The sequence below is a fragment of the Rhagoletis zephyria genome, unplaced genomic scaffold (assembly GCF_001687245.7).
Source record: "Rhagoletis zephyria isolate East Lansing unplaced genomic scaffold, Rhagoletis_zephyria_1.1 Rzeph_scaffold_00305, whole genome shotgun sequence".
Classification (NCBI taxonomy): domain Eukaryota; kingdom Metazoa; phylum Arthropoda; class Insecta; order Diptera; family Tephritidae; genus Rhagoletis; species Rhagoletis zephyria.
Window position 1 is genome coordinate 312946 of NW_016157389.1, and position 10812 is coordinate 323757.

Genomic DNA, 10812 nt, shown 5'->3' on the forward strand with positions numbered 1-10812 from the left:
GAGGATTTTTGGCTCTCTTATAATAGAAAACGCACATCTGTGCTCTTCAGCTTCCTTATAAGGACTTGTGTTGGCCTACATGACATAAGACTAGAGGTTGACGCATCGGACCAATGTTGTAGTTGCAAGATCATAGAAGAAGATTACGCACACTTAGAAAAGATCTCACAAGTGGAAACAAGACCATCGGTAAAGCTCATGATATTGAAAGGGATTTTTTCTTGCATATAGCATCAGAGCGCTATTTTTTTGGCAGAAATATGTGTGAGAAGGGTTCTGTTCTTTAGTTGTTCAACCTAAATTAAGAATTTTTACTTTACCCATATTTGGTTTTCAACGCTATTCTTGCATTGGCCAACGCAAAAAATCTTATCAGGGGCCGCGAAACCAGAGGGAATGGGCTAGTATTCTTGATAAAATAGTAAACAGGATTCAGCTAACTCACAATCGTTGACAATAGAAATAAAAGTAAAAGGTGGCTCAATGTGTTAAAAATGAGTTTTTATTCATTATTTAAAATAACGAATAAATTATTCGAAAGCAATTTATTCACGAATAATTTATTTGTGAATGAGTTATCTGCGAATAATTATATTACGGATAAAATTTTAATCGAATAATTATCTAAATAAGAATTTATTCGAATAATGCCCAACTCTGGTCACAAGTATGATACACCGACAGATCGAATGTGGACGGCGGGAATAATGTGGCAGCCATACTTGGACCAAGATTCCAATGGGTGCATACCCAACGATATTCCTGGCGGAAGTCTCCGCAATCGAAGTCTGTGTTCCCGAATGTCTTCGTAGAAGGGCAAATGTGGCCATAATAAATATTAATTCGGATGGTCAGGCAGCGGTTAATGCCTTAGACTCTGGTCAAGGCTTGTGGACACATGTTTTCAACTACCTGGGAGCCCACAATAGCATAACGCTGTGGTGGGGCATGAAGGGTTTAAAGGCAAGGGAAGAGCTGACATGTCATTGAAAAAAATTTTAAAAACTAAAAAAAATTTTGGTAGGTTTGGTTGCTTTTGGTAGGAAAAAAATTTGTCCGTGGCAACACTGGTATCATACAAATATTTACGGCATCACTAAAAAAGTTGATGCTTGCCATGTGAGAGAGAAACACAAATAGTCTGTTCCTTTGAGCTTCGGACTAAAACCTGTGGAACTGTAACAACTATTTTACTCTCTCAAGTGAGAGTAAAAGGAGAACAGATGCAGAAGTGCACGGGAACGCAAAAAGCACTATTTCCTGTAAAAACGTCAGTCGGTTTGTTTACATGTCATTTGGACAACATGATTTGGCTGAAATATTACCAACTAATTATTAAAATCTATACGTCTTCAAATATTTCTTGGTTTACTTCAATTTTTTTACAAATATAAGGTTCTTTGCTTACACCGCTTTCTGTTTTTGTTTGCACGTGCAAATCAGCTGATCGTTTGACACTTTTCATGAACTTACAGGAAAAAAACTCCAGACTAAATCCTGTAACTTCTGACTAGTGTTGCCAGAACTTTTTTGACGAACCGGCTAAATTGGCAAATAAAACCGGCTAAAAACGGCTAAAATGTTTCAACTAAATTTCACATGTTTTATTTAAATAAATCACGAGTAAAAAGACTATTTCTTGGAGATAATTTACGAATTCGAGCCTTAAAAAATTTCGCCAGCAAGAATTTGCAATTAGGAAAAACATATGATTGTGGCACATGGTTGGATTTTTCGTCGCCGATAATTTGAATACACAAGTTCGTTAAATTTTAAAATTTACAAACTGGAGCGATTTTAAAATGAACAAGTAAGAAAGTCTAAGTTCGGGCGGAGCCGAACATTAAATACCCGGCGCAAGTATTAAATATATGTTTTTTCACCTTTCCGAAACCTTCCGCTAGATGGTAAGCCGGGGTGTATCAATTTTGAGTAAATTAGCGTCCTTCAATTTCGAAATATTGAAGTTTCAAGCATTTCTGAAATTTACCGTTATATGAGAAGCGGCCGTTATTTTAGTCCGATTTCAATAATTTTCAATACCAACCTACCTTGGATTAACAAAAACCTACATACCAAATTTCGTTGAGATATCTCAATTTTTGCTCGAGTTATCGTGTACACGGACGGACGGACAGACGGACAGACGGACGGACAGACAGACATGGCTTAATCAATTTCTTTTTTCATTCTGATCATTTATGTATACATTTGTCTATATCTATCTCGATTCGTTTTGGCTGTTACAAACAACCGTTATGTGAACAAAATTAATATACCCTTGTGCACAAGTGCACTCGGGTATAAAAATGTAAGTTAATACTTGTTTGCTTAATTAATTTAATTAATTCCAATGATTTGGAAGGTACTCGGCAAAAAAAAGCTGTATTCTTAATCGGAATACAATCTCAACCAGCGTCGATATAGTAAACCCGACAAAGAAATTGAAACGTATGTTGAAGAAAGTTGGACTGACAAGATATATACACGTAGATCCTGTTGTTTGCCCCTCTGAAAGAATTTTAAAAATTCTATACAAATTTCTTTTGTTCGAAATGCAACCGTGGACACTATCTGGCAGAAAAACTTGCAAATTTGCGTTCGTATAGAAAAATGCAAGTTTCTCTACATAAGAGAGAATTTGGGAGCATTTTTTCTTACTATCTGATATTTTGAGTGATAATTCTCGCTGGATTTTCGACGAACAAACCTATTGTCTTCCCTACAAGGCCTTTTCAGACTGGCCGATTCTCAATACACTCAAATAGAAACCAATACACATAAAAAACGCTGTAAAAATTTCCCTTCAATTTTAAGGCAGTAAAATAACGACCTTAAATTAACATCAACCGAGGCCATATGTTGACAATGGATGCAAAACACAGTTACACAAAAGAACTGGTCAGATCTTCCAGAAATCCCTTCAATTCTGATGTAAAATATGATGCCAAAAGACTGCATATCTCCCATTTAGATGACCGGTCATATTACCGGCAGATGTATCGTACGATTCCCAGAGAGTTTTACTTAACATAGAAATTTGTGCTCTTTTATTTTCATTTTGACTCACTTCAGTGTTGGTTCCTTTAATTCAAGTTCGTATTTGGTTTTTGGAATTTAAATAAGTTCTCAGCAAAAAAGTTTGTTTAAAAAAATACATATGTGTACATAGTGCTTGAAAATATCAATTTTTCCCTTACCTTAAACCTTTGGGAGTGGGCAAAAATTATGTTTTGTAATTTAGACAGAATTGAATATGCGCTATCTGGGAAGACAATATCTACATGTAATATTTTTTCTGTTGGCACTATATCCAAACACAAACGCATCTTAAGTGTATTAACAGTGAAACAATTTATTATTTTTTAAGTTTGCGAATAAAACTTCACACTTAAAATTAAGACATTTATAACAAACTTTTTATGAAGAAAATCCCTTCTTCGTTTAAAATAAAAATAAGCGAAATCGGCCCAATTTCATACAACCTGACACGAAAATTTTCTCCACGATAAGGCTTGTATCCATTTCTAACAGATTTTGGGTCGCTTAGTCAAAAATAGAAACATGTATACATATTTGAAATTTAAGAAAACAAGGCAAATAGCAAAATCGGCTAAAAACGGCTAATTCTTTTCTGCAAAACGGCTAACAAATCGGCTGCCGGCTAAATCGAAATTTCTCCGGCTGTTTGTTATCGCAGCCGGCTAAATCTAGCCGGAAAACGACTAAAATGGCAACACTGATCGCACATTTGTATGTGTATATTAACCAATAACATACATATTTTATTTTAGGTTTGTTAAAAACTTTCGAGTCAGCAAGGAAGTATTTGGACACATTTTCAGCGAAGCGAGCATCCATATAAAAGACACCTACCGCAATACTCATTTGCCACCGTAACTGAAACTGTCCACATTTCTACGCTTTCTTGCAACTAGAAGCTATCAAAAGTCGGTGGGTAACGAAAGTGTCTCAGTAATGGGTCAGTCGACAATTGCAAAAGTAAAGCGGAATGCTTGAACATTTTGGAGGAGCATTTTTGCCACTAATAGGTAAGCATGTGCAGGACCGAGGAAAAAGAAAACGACGTGAAAGAGCAACTCTTCAACAAATGTGGAATACCTTGCATAGTTGGCTGTGTGGACGCGACCCACGTGCGTATAAAAGCACCCAATGCAAATTGCAGACATCTTTACTACAATAAAAAGGGGTTTTATAGCATCAATGTAATGGCAGTAAGTACAAAACCCTTATAACCTTTTTAATGCCACTATTTCAATACAATTCTGATTTCAGATATGTGATGACGATATGGTAATAACATTTGTTGACGCAAGACATCCTGGTGCTAACCATGACTCCTTCATTTGGAAAATTTAATTATCCATTTTAGCGGCTCACACGATAGCAAAAACTCTTTCGTTTGAATTTTACACTTTTTTTCTTTATTTGAAGTCGTATTCGTGTCACATTTGTTACGTTTTCGTCACATAACAAATAGCTGTTATCGACTAGTTATCGCCAGGGTAGCGAATTCGTGTTACAAATACATGAACAAACGGCTGTTTGTACGAGACGAACGCTCGTTTAGAGATAGAGAATCAGGCTGTAAGCTAAGCCTAGACTAACTGAACTTTTCATTTCATTTCATTTCATTTCGTTTATTGAGTCTATGATTATATAAACCTTACAGACTAGATTCCAAGTTTAACTTAACTAAAAATGTATAACTAAGAATATAGGGATTCAATCATTGAGCCAAAACGAGATCTCGGGAGTGCAAAATCTAGATCAAGGCTACTAAATATTCGATTGAATTCAATGAGAGCTCTAGCAATGGGATCAAAATAATGGTAATTGGCTTTGATTAGCTTGACATGAAACGGATAGTGAAAGCGTAGTGTTCGTTGCGGAACATTGAAGCTTATCAGCTCAAGTAGCTCCGGGCAATCAATAAGACCAGAAATGATATCGTAAACAAACATCAGCGAATGAATGGATCTTCTCGAACTTTTACCCAAGAGTCAAGATTGATATTACATAAGATTGCGCCAATCGAGCTGAGAGCAATCAGGCGTGACGCCAACAAATACCAGAATGAGAGAGCAAGACGAACTCGACAAGAATAAGAGGAAGCATCGAACAACAGGTAGTATTGCCAAATTTTGAATTTGAAAAAGCACCAAATTTCTATTGGTGTATTTAATGGCCTTTATATGCATAGACAATTTTATTGTTAGGATGCCGAATCAAATTAATAGAAATCAATGTTTCTTGCACGACGGGCGATTTCTTCTGGCATGATTGAAGGTGCTGCCAAATATTTTGTTTTCGCTTTTGATTGTTACTGTGCCATGATTTTGTTTAAATTTTTGTAAAGTTGCTCACCACACCTACGATTGCTTTCAATTTTGCCTTAATATTTTTAAGATTTACAAAATTTGGTTTCCTCAAACTAAAAAAAACACCAAGCACCACACTCAAAAATTTTCGCGTTTTGAATACCCACTAAATTTGATGCGAAAAGCACGAAGCTGGCAACATTGAATGTAAACAAAAGTATTGTGTGACGTCGGCGAATGGGTGGATGCTGTCAAATCGACGAAGAGAGGGTTATCGGTCCGAGAATGGCGCTACCTTCATTTTTTGCATCGTGATTTGTATGTATACATATACTACGTTTATACGCACGTATTATTTGCAAATAACAATTTGCAAAATGGTAAACTTTGCCGTATAAACACTGAGTTAATTTTTTATTTGCAAATAACTAAATCACGAAAATAAGTATTGATTAGTGGTACTATTTGCAAATAAGCGCAAGACGCCGCCATTCTTAGGTTTATTTTCTTTTTCGATGGTCATCTTATTGCCTTTTAATAATCAAGACGTTGCAATTTTTAACTTTATTTTCTTTTTCGATGGTCGATGGCCTTTTTATCAGACAATATTAAAAAAGAATTTTTCACCATCGAATAAACAGTGAGTTAAGTATTTGCAAATTATTTTTATTTGCAAATAGCCAGCACCTTGAAAATAAGTATTCCGACCAAAAATTTACTCGGAATGTAGCTCGGGATATTTCTGAAATTCTTATACAGACTAAAATGTAAAAAAACCAATTTATCTCTAAAACCAGTTACGCTGGGGAACTGAAACTTAGCACTGATGCATATATTGCAAATGCATTGGAAAAGGGGGCGTGGCACCTTCCATACAAACTGAACTTCTCATATAGCTTATCTCTTATCTAACATTCTGAAATTCGACACAGCTACATACATATGTTATCAATACCGGAATTGGAACGACTGGATCGATACACATTTACGTAAAGGCGCAAGTATCATTGGATTGGGAACCATTTTTCCTAGATGTATACATCCCATTGAACTATTGTAACTTTATTTTTAATTTTTAGTAAAATGTAAAATTTATGTGAAAATTTATAAGAATTTTTTTAAATTTTTCTAGGATTGTACGAGTTTCACTATAGACTGTCCTATCAACATACCTATTTGCATAAAATGATAGCCGTTTTCGTTGTTCGGACTAAACTCAAAAACCACTGAATAGAGTTCCGTTGGATTGTCGGAGGTTTTCTTACATACATATATGGGCCTATTACATGCTACTAGAAACATCTCTAGGTGGTGCCGGAGTAGAATTATTTATAAAAATCGTATTTATTAACCGATTTCGTTCAAATTTTAAATGTGAGCCATGTACCTGTATGATGGAAAATTCTTTTGATAAAAATTTACCCGATGAGTGCCGCTGGAGCCGAGGGTGAAATTCATAACACGTATTCATTTTATGGTAAGCAATGGTTTTGCAGAAAATTGACGTAATGGATGGCGCTGCAGCCGAAATGTATAGAAACACCGTGTGGTTGGTCTGCTTTGGCCCTATGTTTAAGTTATACGAATTTAGTTTTCAGATGTCTAAATGAAGGATGGGGTTAATAAACCTAGAAATCAGTTCATAAATATACCCACGAATTGTAAGAGTGGCGAATTAACAAGTGAAGATCGCCGTAGGTATATCAATTGATTCATTTGAAAGATATTCGAGACATCACACGACTTATTTAGCCAATTAGCCGGACAAGTTTTCATCCTGTGAGACAGCAATATTCTTGGCCCTCTTATAACAATGCACTTCTGTGCTCTTGAGTTCCTTATAAGATTTTTTATAGGTATATGAATCGTACCAATGTTATCACAGAAAAAGATTACGCATGCTTGGCGGAGATCTCACAAGTGGAAATAAGGCCGTCGGTAAAGCTCATGACACCGAAAGTGATTGGTATTCCATATGGTATCACAGCGTTACTATTATTGGCCTATGTGTGAGGAGGATACTGCGCTTTAGTGGTTTCAACTTATACTAAAAATTTTGACTTAACAGACTGTTGTTGCTTTTAAACGCTCTTTTGAATTGGCCAACGAAAAAGTTCTTATTAGGCACCGCGAAGCAAGTGGGCATTGGTTAGTATCATAATTGTAATCAATTATACAAGAAAGAAATAAATTAAATATGTTTCTTAATACTCATCAGAAAATATCATCTTCGTCAACGGATTGACAGCAACAGGGAATATTCGGGGCAGATTTACCGGCTTTTGCGCAAATGATAGCTCCGCTGGCTTCGTCATGCCTAGGGATGGCAGCGATTAATCATTTGATTAAATTAATTGATTATTTTTGTCCAATTTAGGATATAATTGTATCGTAGTTTTGTAATTCTTTAATCGATTAATTGAAAAACAATCGTAAAAATGTTTTCAATAAATATTAATATGTACTGTAGCTGCCTAATATTTCAAACAGCCGCAAGAATTGCTAAGTTCAGAGCATACAAAGGTGTAAGTAGCTGTGCATGTAAGCCCATTGTATAGACTACAAAACTTAGTGTGGCAACGTTCAAGACACACTTAGTGCCTTCCAGAACGTCTAGGATTTGCAGGTTTTGCAGGATTTAGTCCAAAATCGTTCCCGTACGCCACGTTCAAATAAGGTTTATTAAAGTTCCTGTAAATCCTGCAAATCGTGAAGCACGGGAACAGGCTAACTCATTTCTTTATCGGTGAACCAGTTGGTCAAATACTATTTAGAAGTTGGTTGTAAATAAGCCGTATATAGGCAGGTTGGTCAACCTTGAGGAAATTAAACTGTTTACCAAAAACTATACGGGCTCTCGAAAAAATACTGTCATGTCTGCTGAGCGCCTTTTTTCAAAAGCTAGTGCTGCAGCCACCGAGAAACGCGACCGCTTAACAGCAAAACGCTTATGAAAACTTTTATTTTTGCAAAAATGGTTAAATAATAGATAATTATCGGCGCTAAAAATAACCGTTTTATTTTATTTAAGGCTAATTTAGCAACTTCAATCTCGCACTTTATTATACTATAATTAATTTTTTTTAGATTCTAATTAAAATGTTTGCAATTTAGGTGAAACCTTGCAGAATATTTTTAAATTTTGTACAAATTTTGATCCAAAACCTGAGATCTACCACATTTTTTTCCAGATTCTACCACACAAATTTATTTTTAAGTCCGATCACTGCTGCACAACTATTCGAATAATACACACATAAAATGGGAAATAAATTTTTTTTGCATAGAAAACATGGATGGGTGTGCGCAATGCGTGATCTGCTATCGCGTTATGAGTCGCAATGTTATATCTTGTTTAAAAAGACATTACAAACTGTGTCATAGTCATTTTGAAAAGGTGAAAGAGTGTGATCGAGCACTGAAGCTGCTAGAATTTAAAGCAGCGTTCTTTATTAAATTTATGGTTGGTGAAAGTAATATACATCAACACGAAAATTATCAGTCTATCAGAAAATGATTCTCTATCAGAAAATGATAGATAATTTCTAAAAAAGCATCTTATTCTGTCGATTTGGCTTTTTATTTAGAATTTCTAGAACAGTTTTAGGTGTGCAGTTTTGTAGCCATTAGAATTTAGTAGCTCAAAGTTCAAATTTCAAGCGCTAAGAAATCGCGTTGATTTTTAATGATTGGCAATTTCTTTTATATGGAAGAAAATGCCTAGCACCGTCAGCAAAAAACAAGGTAAACATTAAATAAACAAAAAATATAAATAGCCAAATTGGCCAAAATGTCACTTAACTTAATCAGCTGACCATAAGTGCTTATAACATATTTATAAATTTATTTATTTGAATCTACCACATTGATCTCGAATGTACCACAATTTTTCATGCTTATTTACCACAAAGAAAACTTCTTGTCCGAACAATCTCAACAGCAACTGATTTGATTTGCTTTGCCGAAATACCAGCGGAGCATCGTCAATTATCGTAAGACGCACGAAGCGATGATAGTGTGGCGAATACTGCGGCAACACAAAGCGAACAACGAGAAATAGGCAGAATGTTCGAGGATGACGTAGAATGTTCCACAAAGAGAAACGTCAAGTTGGATGAACACTGCGAACAGCGAGAGAAAGAGAATGAGCGATAAACTTCAGAACGTTCTAGAGTTGCCATAAGTGCGAGCGCTGGTATATAAGGGCGCCGCCACAGCGAAGTGGGTTAGTTACGAGTTACAAGTCCGCAAGCAACAAGTAAAGTGAGCAGAGAAGTGAGTTGCGAATAAGCAAGGTATAAGTTTAATTGTGTTAACAAGTTTAGTAAAGCGTTGTTATTGCTTTAACAAGTATTTTAAAGTGTTTTTACTGTATTAGCAAGTATTGTAAATTGTTTGTTGTACAATAAAGTTAATTGTACTACAATTTGGTCATCATTAGCATTTATTTAACAATCCAGCGATACGAGCCGGAGGATATTTGGGAAATCCCTCAAGATTTCAAGGATAATCGTAACAATCCCGAAGGATGAACTACTGAAAATGGCGAAAATTCAGGACTTAAAGATTGAGGAGCTGATACAGGAGTTGAAAAAGCGTAATTTGGCCACCTCCGGAAGAAAAGTGGAATTGTTATCCCGGTTGCGGGAGGCTATGGAAGCTGAAGGCATCGACGTGGACAAATACGACTTCCAGGGTAAACCCGACGATGCATCCGCAAAGGACGAACAGAAGGATAAAGCTGCTTGTTCGTCGAAGGATGTGCAGCAGATATCCGGGAAGGTTGAAGAACAGCAAAAGGCTCTTAGTTCATCAACAGCTATAGACATGAATACGTTATTGGCTGCTATGTCACAGATGTCGTCACAGATGTCATCACAGCTGTCGTCACAGATGTAAGCACAGGATACACGCATGTCACAGATGTCATCCCAGATGCAAGCGCTGGAGGCACGTATATCTTCAGAGGTATCAGCGCAGGTGTTATCCCAGTTAGAAACTCAGCTACTGACACAAGAGACACGTATATCATCCTAGCTGGAAGCACAGGATGCAAAAATTACACAAATACAGGACAAAATCGAAGGGAGACAGGAGAAAGTCGAGGCAAAGGTAGAGGAGTTGGAAGGCAGTCTTCGTGATTTACAGTTGAATCGTCCAGCTACTTCGACGAGCGCACCCAAGGTAAAGACTCCATCCTTTGACGGCACTATTCCTTTCCAGGTCTTTAAGCTCCAGTTCGAAAAGACGGCTACAGCAAATCGTTGGAGCATGGAGGATAAATCCGCTGCGCTATTCGTCGCATTGAAAGGACCTGCAGCGGAAATCTTGCAGACTATTCCCGACTGTGCACGGAACAATTACGATGCATTAAAGGGTGCAGTGGAAAGACGTTATGGTAGCGAGCACAGGAGACAGATTAACCAGATGGAGCTGGAGAATCGCTGCCAGAAATCCAACGAGACTCTAC

General features: G+C 36.5%; 1 protein-coding gene across 1 annotated transcript; it reads left to right on the forward strand.

The window, feature by feature from the left end:
• The first annotated feature begins 6227 nt into the window (after positions 1-6227).
• LOC108358854 (uncharacterized) lies at positions 6228-7701 on the forward strand. Its single transcript, XM_017610351.1, has 5 exons — positions 6228-6398; positions 6475-6819; positions 6934-7351; positions 7411-7490; positions 7561-7701. Exons 3-5 carry the CDS (start codon positions 7203-7205, stop codon positions 7677-7679), a joined length of 348 nt encoding a protein of 115 aa, XP_017465840.1. The 5' UTR covers positions 6228-6398; positions 6475-6819; positions 6934-7202; the 3' UTR covers positions 7680-7701.
• Positions 7702-10812: the final 3111 nt, after the last annotated feature.